The sequence below is a fragment of the Microcaecilia unicolor genome, chromosome 9, assembly GCF_901765095.1.
Source record: "Microcaecilia unicolor chromosome 9, aMicUni1.1, whole genome shotgun sequence".
Lineage (NCBI taxonomy): Eukaryota > Metazoa > Chordata > Amphibia > Gymnophiona > Siphonopidae > Microcaecilia > Microcaecilia unicolor.
In genome coordinates this window covers 88,882,713-88,895,053 of record NC_044039.1, presented here as the reverse complement: position 1 = coordinate 88,895,053, position 12,341 = coordinate 88,882,713, and the positions used below count along the sequence as shown (strand labels likewise).

General features: G+C 43.9%; 1 protein-coding gene across 1 annotated transcript in view; it reads left to right on the top strand.

The window, feature by feature from the left end:
- Positions 1-12,341, top strand: part of EIF2AK4 (eukaryotic translation initiation factor 2 alpha kinase 4) — a 285,849-nt gene that overhangs the window by 28,768 nt on the left and 244,740 nt on the right. The window contains exons 8-9 of the mRNA XM_030213680.1: positions 5,561-5,718; positions 9,591-10,129. Coding sequence (XP_030069540.1) covers positions 5,561-5,718; positions 9,591-10,129 — 697 coding nt within the window. The remainder of the gene's footprint in view (positions 1-5,560; positions 5,719-9,590; positions 10,130-12,341) is intronic.

Sequence of the window (12,341 nt, the reverse complement as noted above, 5' to 3'; positions counted from 1 at the left end):
TGTTCCAGGGAGCACACCAGCTTATACCAGTGATGTCACTGATTGAGTTCAATTTTCTCTACCTCCACCTGCTGATAGGAAGGGATAACACTCATTAGTACAGAACAGGCAATGAAATCTGGTAAGACATAGTTTCTCCTTCATTGTCTCCTGCATATTGCTCAGGTACATGTAATTTATCGTAATACTCCCTGTATCTCCTCCTCTTTAGTTAGCAACTCATCCCCTTACCCCTAATTGACAAAATATTCAATTTAGTTTGCTGAATTTTCAGTCTCTTTGCTAAGAGCTTGCCCGCTTTATCCCCAGCCTCGGAGTATTTTTGGTTTACTTGCTCCAGTTTAAAGCTTATTTCCTTATCATACAATTCCCCCCAAAGCTGCCCTGATATTTTGAATCTGTCTCAACATCTCATTATCCCCCTATCCTCATTTGTGATGCTTTGTCATCTTCTCAAGGTCTTCCCTCAAATTCCCTCTCTATTTGTACCTTCCTTAGCTGCTGTGATGGCTATCAGTTCACCTGTAAGTACTGCATTTAGTCATTTCCATAGTGTTTGAGCAGAAGATTCCTCCATGTTGTTAAATGTTAAATACTCTCTAATTTTCCCTTCTATATACTGGATGAGTTGTGGATCCTTAAGGACACTGTCATTCAGATACCAGTACTTGGTGCATTCTCCTGCCTGACCTATCCTTAGGTCCATCCGTACTGGCACATGGTCAGACCAAATAATGGGTTCAATTGATGTAGGATGATAGGGGATGCGTGTGCATTTGTGTATTGGGAAGGTGTGCATGCATGTGGACACATGGAGAAATACATTTCCTTAGCTTCAACAGCAGATGAATCCAGGAACTGGTGGGTTGTATCCGTCTACCAGCAGGTGGAGATAGAGAACACTGAAAGAAGGCAGTGACCCAGAGAGCCCAGATCCTTCCCTCTTTAGTTTATCTCTATCTCCAGCAAGTGTTAGGCGGATCTTCAGAGCTCCTGGATTCTGGTGGGAAGAAGTAGGCTTCTGGTCTACCCAGTTGAGCTTGGGTTGTGTGGCTGGTGGTGCCCACTTTAAAGGCATAACGTTTTGCAAGTCCCTGCCTTACCCTTGTATTCTTTCTCCTCTGTTGCCTGTCTGTGCTGTCCTTGCTGTTTGATCGGACCTTCCTCACAGCAAAAAAAAAAAAAAAAAAGGACACAGCATGTTGCCAGACCCAAGCTCCCATGTGCTTTTTGGCGGTGGGGTGAGTCACGCGATCTCGTTCCCTTCAGTGCTAGCGCCGTTCCGACGGGGTTATGACAGCAGAGACTATTAAGCGCTGCTCGTGCTGTGGCAAGCGGCGCAATGCGGTGTGAGTTTGCAGTTCGGCCTGCCTGGAAGGCTTGGGGGCTCCGGGTGTGGCGGCAACTGTAGAGGCTGAATTTTCCCGCGCACCCGCTTTTGGTGCGGGCGCCATCTTGGACACGCCGGAGCAGACCAACCATGCGGCTCCTCAAGTGGAGCCCTTCGGGAGGACGGCGGTCACAGTAACTGAGGGAGGTTTTGTGCCCAGGGATCCTCGAGGGGCTGCAGCTGCCACTGTTTCTGGTATGGGGGAGCAGGGGAATCCTTTTTCCCTTGAGTTCATTTTATTAATGCACCAGGCCTTTTTAATGAGACAGGCCTCTCCCTTGGCTGTCCAACTGCCTTTGCAGTCTACTGTTTCTGCAGCCCATGATGTTCCTGCTCCTGATGATGAGGTCTTTTCCTCCCTTGCGGGAGATGTTCCTGCGCTGAAGCGTATGCGGGTCCACTCTGTTTCGGCGGCAGACTCACTAAGAGCGCGTTTTCCTTCTCAGTCCCTTGGTGGGGGCGCGGAAGGTTCCTCCAGACCGTCTTGGATGGAGGATCTGGAAGAGGGAGAGATTCTGCAGGATGAGCAGGACAACAAATCTGCGGTGCAGATTTTTCCTAGGGAAGAACTTCCCTCACTTATTTCAGATGCCTTACAGACTCTGAATATTGAAGACCCAGAGGGGGCAGCAGCCACATCTGTTAACGTTAAGATGGCCAGCACTAGAAAGCCTTCCCAGGCTTTTCCCTTGCATGAGGCTGTTCAGGACCTCATTACAGCACAGTGGACGGAGCCGGATGGGGCCCTGAAAGTTTCTCGGGCTATGTCCCAGCTCTACCCAGTGGGGGAGCCTCATCTTTCTCGATTTACCTTTCTGCGCTTAGATGCGCTTGTGACGGCTGTCACGAAGAAGACCACCCTCCCGGTAGAAGGAGGGGTGGCAGTGAAGGATATGCAGGATCGTCGATTAGAAGCTTCTTTAAAGCATTCCTTTGAGGTTTCAGCCCTTGCTCTGCATGCTTCTATTTGCAGTTCGTATGCAGCCAGAGCTTCCCTGGCCTGGCTGCAGCAGGCAGTGCAATCCAGTTTGGATTCCGCAGACGCTCTGGCGGACGTGGCCCCTCACATGGAATCAGGGCTGGCGTTTTTTTGGCTGATGCCCTGTATGATTTGGCGAGGGCCTCCGCCAAACAGATGTCGTTGGCGGTGATAGCGCGATGCTTGCTATGGCTGCGTCATTGGTTAGCGGATATAGCTTCTAAACAACGTCTTACCAAGTTACCCTTTCGGGGAAAGCTTTTATTTGGTGAAGATTTGAAGAAGCTGGTGTGAGATTTGGGAGATTCCAAATCTCAATGGCTGCCTGAGGATCGAGCACGGGCGACTTTCATGGGTTCCTCCTCGAAACCTAGGTTTTGTGACGCTTGTCCCTCTTTTTCGAGGAGTGGGCCAAAATCACCACGGACCAATGGGTTCTCAATGTGGTCAGAACAGGGTACAAGTTGGAGTTTGCAGCTCCGTTTGGAGACGTCTTTTTGGAATCCCGTTGCGCTATGACCGCCAAACGGGTGGCGGTGCGTGAAACGTTGGCATCAGTACTGCAATTTGGAGTGGTAGGGCCCGTTTCCCAGGCCGAGTAGGGTACAGGCTGTTACTCCATTTATTTTGTGGTGCCTTGGAAGGGAGGGTCTTTCAGACTGGTGCTCCACTTGCGCAAAGTAAACGAGTGCTTGACAGTGAGGCATTTCCGCATGGAGACTCTGCGTTCAGTGATTGCGGCAGTGCAACCAGGGGAGTTTCTTACTTCGCTGGATCTCAAAGAGGCATATTTGCATATTCCAATTTGGCCTCCTCATCACCGATTCCTGCGCTTCACAATTCTAGGTCAGCATTTTCGGTTTCAGGCTCTGCCGTTTGGGCTGGCCACAGCACCCCGCACCTTTTCGAAGGTGATGGTGGTGGTGGCTGCGTTTCTTCGGAAATAGGGGAGAGTCGGTTGGCCACAGCCCGGGTTATCAAGGTTCTTCAGGCCCTCGGTTGGGTCGTCAGTTTCACCAAGAGTCGGCTGATCCTCTCTCAGTCACTCGATTATTTGGGAGTGTCTTTCAACACAGCACTGGGCTGCATTTTCCTTCCCGACGACAGGCGGTTCAAGTTGCAGTCTCACATTCTTCATTTGCTCAGGGTGCCTCACCCCCAGGCTTGGGATTATGTTCAGGTGCTCGGTTTGATGGTAGCCACCTTGGAAGTGGATCTGTGGGTGAGATTTCACATGAGGCCCCTGCAGCATGCCTTGCTCAGTCGGTGGTCTCTGATGTCTCAGGAATATTAGTGACGTCTTCCTTGGAGGCCGCAGGCCAGGGACAGCTTGTCTTGGTGGCTCTCCGAGGCCAATCTGTGGTGGGGGATGCCGTTTGCTACCCCACAATGAATTCTGATGACTACTGATGCCAATCTGTCGGGATGGGGGGCGCACTGCCTGCACCACTGTGCTCAGGGTCTTTGGACAGTGCTGGAGTCAAGTTGGTCCATCAACCGTTTGGAGTTGAGGGCTGTTCGGCAAGCCTTTCTGGCGTTCCACACAATTCTGGAGGGGCGCGCTGTGCAAGTGCTGTCAGACAATATGACAGAGGTGGCTTATATCAACCGTCAAGGCAGCACTCAAAACCGACACTTGGCCGCAGAAGCAGCAGCCATTCTCTCTTGGGCAGAGCGACATCTTCTGTTTGTGTCGGCGGCGCACATTGCCAGGGCAAGCAATGTACAGGCCGATTTTCTCAATCGCCATTCTCTAGATTCAGCGGAATGGGAACTGGCGACGGAAGTGTTTCAGCAGATTTGCCTCAAGTGGGGCACTCCTCAGATCGATCTCATGGCATCCAGCAAGAATGCCAAGGTGAAGCTGTTCTTCAGCAGACGAAGGGAGCCCGGCTCCATAGGGTTAGACGCCGTAGCGCAACAGTGGCCATTGTCCCCGCTTCTCTATGAGTTTCATCTGTGGCTCTTGATCGGACAGGTTCTTCATTGAATTCGACGCCACCCAGGTCGTCTTGACGCGAGGGCGGGACAGTGAGAAGAATGGAACATTGGAGGCTGGCTGACGTCAGGAGATGTTACGAACCCAGGCAGCCAGACATGGAACGTTGGAGGTGCAAATTATTATATAGGCTAACTAAGCTAAAAATAATAATGACGGTAAAACATACTCTAATTTTTTAACTATTAAAAGAACATTTGAAAAACAGAGTAGTCATGGCACTTTTATGTTTTATTTGTCAACTTGCCCAAAACTTCTCTGAGTCCTTCATACAGAGAAGCCTGAGCCTGCTGAAAGAGGAAAGGTATGCATATCAGTGTGTCCCACTGTAAGTGTGCATTTTATAACTTACTAAAAATTAGTGTTAAATTGCTCATCATTCTGCAGGCATAGTATATCATCTACTTAAGTTATTTTTTTCAGGATAATTCTAGGTAGAGTGCTGTTGAGATAGTCATGATTGCAGAGGTTAAAATCTCATGGGGTAAGGAGGGTGGGGTGAGTCATGATTGCAGAGGTTAAAATCTCATGGGGTAAGGAGGGTGGGGTGGGAGCCAGAAGCCCAAAAGTTAATTGGGATATTTACCTAGGGCAGCAATTATGTTCAAATCCTGGACCACTTCGGGAGGAATTTGCTCTAGAGTGCTATGCTCATATCCATTATGACTCTAGCATTCAAGAAAGGACGTGATAAACCCATTTTTTTACTGTATCTTAGTAAATTGGCCCCTTAGTAAAATGGCCCACTCCTGGAAGAGTGGCCTAGTGGTTAGAGTGGTGGACTTTGGTCCTGGGGAACTGGGTTCGATTCCCACTGCAGGCACAGGCAGCTCCTTGTGACTCTGGGCAAGTCACTTAACCCTCCATTGCCCCAGGTACAAATAAGTACCTGTATATGTAAGCCGCATTGAGCCTATTATGAGTGGGAAAGCATGGGGTACAAATTTAAATTAAAAAAAAAAAAGTATCTTATTTTGAAGGGGGTGTTACAGTGGAATATACTGAGATTCCTCCTCACTTCTAATTTAGTGTTTGACATATAATTCTTCTTGGTGCAACTAGATGTTCCAGACAATAGTAAGCAAAATGCTCAGGCTGTTAGATTTTATGGCTCGGTGTCAAGCCAGTAATGCAATTATCTATAGTATTTGCAGGTATGTGAATATTATAGAAATCTATATATTTTACACAGGCAAGAATGAGCAGCTTGGAAAAACAGTTTACAATGCCCTGGAAGTTTCTACGGGAAACTTTGTTGTTGTACATGAGTGGATACTTCAGTGGCGGAAGAAGATGGGAAAGTTTCTTACCAGCCAGGAAATGGAAAAGGTTGAAAAATGTAAAAAGCAGGTAATGTATTTTATGTGTCTGTGGTTAAGGATTTCTGGCTGAGTCATAGTCTTTGCTCTATTTTCTGATTCAGAATCCTGGGACTGATAAATAGGGACTAGTTGGTTGATGTACTGTAGAAGAATTTGAGCAGGAGATTTATAAATGTTTTCATTAGTTTTATAACAAGCATGTTTTGTTTCTTAGAAGTATAACAAGGTGCACTAATTGGCATTGCACACTTATACTTTTCAGCCTCTGAAAACTTGATTTGCAGATGTAGAAACCTCTAAGGCAGGGGTTTTCAACCCAGTCCTTGGGGCACACCCAGTCAGTCAGGATTTTCAGGATATCCCCTTTACTTCAATGGGTATATGCGGGGAAAACACTGACTGGCTGGGTGTGCCCCAAGGGCTGGGTTGAAAACCTCTGATGCATTGAGAGAATGACATAGAACTCAAGTGGCTCTATGAAAATACTAGACTGTTACTTGTAAATACACCCACCATTTCCAGACTAAGGAGGGGGGGGGGGGGCTCTTTTGACTGAGGTAATGGAGGAGGAGACCCCTTTTGAAGGGCTACTGTGATTAGTATAAAACCTTAGCCAGTTTGATTTTTTTTGTTTTTGACTCCTTCTTCCCTAGCCATTGTACCAAAGAGTGAGGGGAAGGGTTGTTGGTAGTGATACCCCAGCCATTGCACCAAGTTTTTTTTTTGTTACATTTGTACCCCGCGCTTTCCCTTCTGGAGGGAATCAAAGACTTTGGCTAGCCTAGCCATATGCCATAAGGATTAAAGAAGTGGTAAGCAGTGATAGGGTTGCTGAGGCTTCTGCACCTGCTCAGAAGTATAAGCTAAAATGGAGAACTAGCCTACCCTTACTTCCGAGGAAATGGAGAAAGGAGAGAAGCAGCTGGAGAAATAGGGATCCTGGTCCGGAGATATAGAAGGGTACACAGAGGGACCTATGAAGTAGTACAGGAATAAAAGAAATAGACTGTCTAAAGAGTAGACAGTCCTGAAGGAACAAATAAGTGACTGTAGTTGTTGCTGTTATTTTTGCTTTCTGCCTCTGCCTGTAGTTTTGCTATTGTTGTGACTTTTGTCCAGATTGTTTAGTCTCTGTTTTAAGTAAACCCGGATATAAGTTCTGGCCTGGACTGAGTTATTGTGAGCTAGAGGAGAGTGATTACTGGTCCTGACCTGGTCCCACCAACAAAATAAACAAAAAATATAAGTGACCCGCTTAGGATTGATCTAGGCAGGAAGGGATTATACCAATATAGGTTCCTTGAGTTCATTATTTTTGAATGTTGGATTGTCCTCTGGAGACAAATAGAATCACCAAGCCAAATAGCAACACTTTTTGCCAAATAGATGATTTTTTTCACAGCTTTCTAGAAAAGCAAAAGACACTTACTACTCATGCTTGGGAGTCCCTTGATCTCACAGCATCTCTTAGTTTCTCTTTGTCTTCTGAAAGACATTCTAAGTGATTCTTCAATAGCGTTTTTATCTTTTCTGTTCATTTGCCTATATTTTAGGCTTTTATTCTTAAAAAAAAAAAAAAAAAAGGACCCTCCCCCCCCCCCCCCCCCCCCCAAACATGGATTTGTTTTTTTTTAATTTTGGCATTTTTTGTTGTCTGCAGTCAGTCTGTGAAATATATTTTATTTCTTCATTGTAGCAATGCTGAGCTGTTTATCTGGGCTATTCTACATAGAAATATAGAACACGTTTGTAGAAAAAGACCATATGGCCTATCCAGTCTGCCTACTCAGTGGGAACATTTAAACCTACAGGTGTCACTGTTTGCGAGCGAGAAATCCATCATTGTTCACACTGATGCAATAACTTTGAAATATCACCACCACGGTGATTGTCCAAGATGTGATCTATTCCCATACATTTAAGTTCAATTTAATGCCACTAACAAAGTACCCATTTGAATCCTGGTGTAATAAGTTTGTATACTTTCAAGGTGAGCCAGAAACAAATTAGCCACAGACGGAGCGAATGACACCCCTAGGGCTACACCCCTCAGTTGTTGAAACAATTTATCATCAAATAAGAAAGTTGGGTCAGCGTGAACAATGATGGATTTATAGCTTGCAAACAGTGACACCTGTAGATTTAAATGTTCCATTGAGTGAGACACCTTTTTCTAAAATGAGCAGCTGTCCCTTTAAGTTTTTTATTTTGTTTGATTGGAGGCTTTGACAGTGTTTTTAATACTGGTTGCCATTTTCAAGTCATTTTGCATTAGTGAAGTGACTCCTGAAGCAGACTACAAAACAATGTGGCCCTTGTTGGGGTTATGGATTTGAACTGTGGCAGCCTTTATGTGCATGGAGTGGCTTGAAGAAATTTGAAATCCAGAAAATGAACATTCATGCTACTGGATAAGTGGTATTGTTGGCATGCCTTTTCTATCCAGTGGAACTGTTTTTTGTCAGAGTTTATAAGATTAAATAAAGAGGACATTTCCATTTTGTCTATTTAATTGTGGTGTGGGTCTGCTTTTTTTTCGGCAGTGGTTTTTTTTTCTCCAGTTTTTTTGGAGTTGTTTTCCATTACTGTTTTTGCTGCTTACCACACTGAGCCGATGAGAGAAGCCCTTGAGTAAAGGTAAAGTAAAGGTCAGTGACTTGTACCAGACAGTTGAGGGTCATTTGTTCAAAGTTATTTAGAGCGTGGTATATGCCCTCTTTCTTAATCTTTAAAGCAAACAATTATATTTTGTTTAAGTAGTCATGATAAAAGCTGTAATTTTACAGATCTTATTGCGACACTGGTCCTGCGGCAGTAGGAGATGATGTCTCATTAAGCTTTTCTGCGTCTAGTGGGAGGGGAAGGAGGCTACACGGTGGGTAGAGGGAACAGATTAAGATGATAGAGTGGCTGAGTAATGGGGAGAGGGATCCTGTGGGTTAATAGAAAGACTGCTGATTCCACCCAATGAATTAGAGCTTTTCTAGGTCCCACTGGTTCTTATTGTTAGGAAGTATAATAGGAATTTACTGGCATACTTGTGGCTGTCCTGTCCAAATTGTATCTGCTGATTATATTTTGAAATACTGTGTTTCTAATCTCAGGATTGTGGGAGTAGTGCTTAGACTAGACAATAAAATAAAAATACCTCCTATGGTTGCCGGTCTGCTATGTTTCCTGAGATGCAGTATCTAGTGGTATTTACTATTGAAGGAATGAATAGAAAGGAATTTGCAGTGAGAATTCCTGTGTTTCTGTGTGGCAAGTTAACTTTATAGTCTTGTCATATTCTCACAGACATTTTGTGATGGGGCTGTAGACCAGGCTACAGCTTCTTATTGGCTGTGATACTACTACTACTACTACTATTTAGCATTTCTATAGCGCTACAAGGCATACGCAGCGCTGCACAAACATAGAAGAAAGACAGTCCCTGCTCAAAGAGCTTACAATCTAATAGACAAAAAATAAAGTAAGCAAATTAAATCAATTAATGTGAACGGGAAGGAAGAGAGGAGGGTAGGTGGAGGCGAGTGGTTACAAGTGGTTACGAGTCAAAAGCAATGTTAAAGAGGTGGGCTTTCAGTCTAGATTTAAAGGTGGCCAAGGATGGGGCAAGATGTAGGGGCTCAGGAAGTTTATTCCAGGCGTAGGGTGCAGCGAGACAGAAGGCGCGAAGTCTGGAGTTGGCAGTAGTGGAGAAGGGAACAGATAAGAAGGATTTATCCATGGAGCGGAGTGCACGGGAAGGGGTGTAGGGAAGGACGAGTGTGGAGAGATACTGGGGAGCAGCAGAGTGAATAGAAGACAACTCAAGAGGAAGATCTTACTTTTATCCATCTTTTAAGTCTCTTTCATAAAATCTGAGTTTCTTTTGATTTGTGTTTTTATCGCAAACAGATTTGGGGAGCAGAAACGGAGTTTGGATCCCTGCTGAAACTTAAGCACCCTGGACTGGTACAGTACATTGCCATGAACTTCCAGGATCAAGAAGACTGCTTCCTGGTACATGTGGTAGTAGAGCATGTGAATGGATCCAGTCTCAAATCTTGTTATCTCAACCAACAGCTGCTGGTCCCCATGGATCAGCTTCGCTCCTATGCCTCCCAGCTGCTGTCCGCCCTGGATTATTTGCATACTAATTCTGTGGTACACAAGATGTTAACTGCTTCCAGTGTCCTCTTAGATAGTGTGGGGAACATAAAGCTAACGGATTATAGCCTTTCCAAACGCTTGGCGGATATTTGCAAGGAAGATGTTTTTGAGCAGACAAAAGTTCGGTTTAGTGAAGATCCTTTGCCTAGTAAATCGGGAAAAAAAGGAGATATATGGCAGCTGGGCCTTTTGCTGCTGTCTCTTAGCCAGAGCAAAGTAGTTGCTGAGTATCCTGTTGTCATTCCTAATGATTTGCCCTCAGACTTCCAAGACTTCTTGAAAAAGTAAGTAAAAGGTTTTTATAACATCTTTATTGTAATTAATGTTAATTAATATCCTAATATGGATCAGAAACAGATATAGAACCAGGCTAGCCTGGTGGCTCAGATGTGTATTACCATGTGGAAGTTCCCCTTGTAATTCATGGATGAGAATTTCTGCTCCCTGGGTTTGCTGGAGATACAGTGATGGCAGCGTTCACAGCTCTTAGAGAGGGGAAGTTGTGGTTATTGCAAGGGAGTAACAAATTGGTGGTTGTATGGAATGATTGCTATAAGCTGAATATTTTTTTTTCAATTTTTGCTAATTTTATATGTCATGTTCAACAACAGTGCACTACACTGCTCACAGTTCAACATGCATAAATAATAAACTCTACAATACCATAAGACAAATTACTGTAATAGAAAAAAAATACAAACCCAATTGATAAAACAATACAGCTAAAACATAAAACCAAGTCAGGTAGATAACTCACCCAATCCTCCCGCCCCCCAAAAAAACCCTCACATCTTAAAATTAACTCTCAAAACAGTGCAATGAAATCCATCCTGCCTATCATGTTTGATAAGATAGGAATGTAAATAATGGAAAATATTCCCAGGTAGTTTGAATGACACCAGACTACAGCCTGGTTCCAATGTTTGTAGAGAGAAAAGGAGCAGGAGAGACCTGGGTCAAAAATGAAGCCAGTTCAGTGATAGAAGCCTGCTAGCATATTTCTGTTATCAATCATTTTGCCTTTTCTGTTTCAAAACAGGTTTTTAGATGCTTATTTTTCTCTTGTTTCTGGCTTCTGACATACCTCTGGTGTTTTTCTTTTCTTCTGGTTGTCTTCGAAAGTTTTGTTTAGCCTACTTTGTATGTGTTTGTACCTGTCTTTGTCCCCTACTAAGGGCCCTGTTTGCTAAGCTGCGTTGTAGGCATGCAAACTTTTTAGCGCACTATTAGAGACACCCATAGGAATATAATGGGTGTCTCTATCATTATCGTGCTCTAAAATGTTAGCATGCCTACAATGCAGCTTAGTAAATAGGGTCCTAATATTATTACTAATCTGTGTCCTTTCCCAGGCCTTGATAGATCTTCTTTAGATCTAAGAGCTAGCTCAAAAATCTGGTTTCAAGTGGCTAGAAGCTCTCTCAGCCCCATGTTGGAAAAGAGACAGATGAGGTGAGATATGATTGAGGTCTACAAAATCATGATTGAGGTCTAGAATATCCTGAGTGGTGTAGAACGAGTAGAAGTAAATCAATTTTTTACTCGTTCCAAAAGTACAAAGACAAGGGGACACTCGAGGAAGTTACATGGAAATACTTTTAAAACAAATAGAAATATTTTTTCATTCAACGAATAGTTAAGCTCTGGAACTCTGTGCCAGAGGATGTGGTAACAGCAGTTAGTGTATCTGGGTTTAAAAAAAGTTTGGACAAATTCCTGAAGGAAAAATCCGTAGTTTGCTATTGAGACAGACATGGGGAAGCAACTTCTTGCCCTGGGATTTGTAGTGTGGAGTGTTGCCAAGATTTGGGTTTCTGCTAGGTACCTGTGACCTGGCTTGACCCCACTGTTTGGATAGCAGGATGCTTGGCTAGATGGACCATTGGTCTGACCCAGTATGGCTACTCTTATGTTCTTGTGTTCGTCAGTGTTAAGTTGTAGTTGGCAGGGAGGGAAATGGAGGCAACATGTCCATTCCCATTTTTATTTATTCAGTTTTCTTAATCACCCATTCTTCTAAAGCTCAGAGCAACATAAGAATTTTTCAAAAAAGCACACAACAATAAATGAGCCACAAACTAATTACAAGTAATACAATTTAAAAAAAAAAACCTTACAGGAAATGTTCAAAATGCTAACCTAATGAGTTAAATCTACCAGAAAAAAAATTATCAAATCAGAACACTCTGAATAGACTGAAATAACCAAGTCTTACACTTTTACCAAAATCAAGCCAAGGTGCACAGAGTATGATTTCAGTCTCATATTTTCTGCTAACATTTACATAGTACTTGCATCGTGCCAAAGAGAACTCCCTTCTGAAGTTCATAATATATAAGATGCATAGGTTTGAGTATTCATTTAATCAAGCCTATGGCACACTAAAATGATTGGAAATATGTCTGTATCTTTCTGCCAGAGTTGGCATCTTATGGAAAATGCTGCCAAATAAAATGAAGCACCGCTGACTTTGAGTAAAGAATACCCAGGAATCTT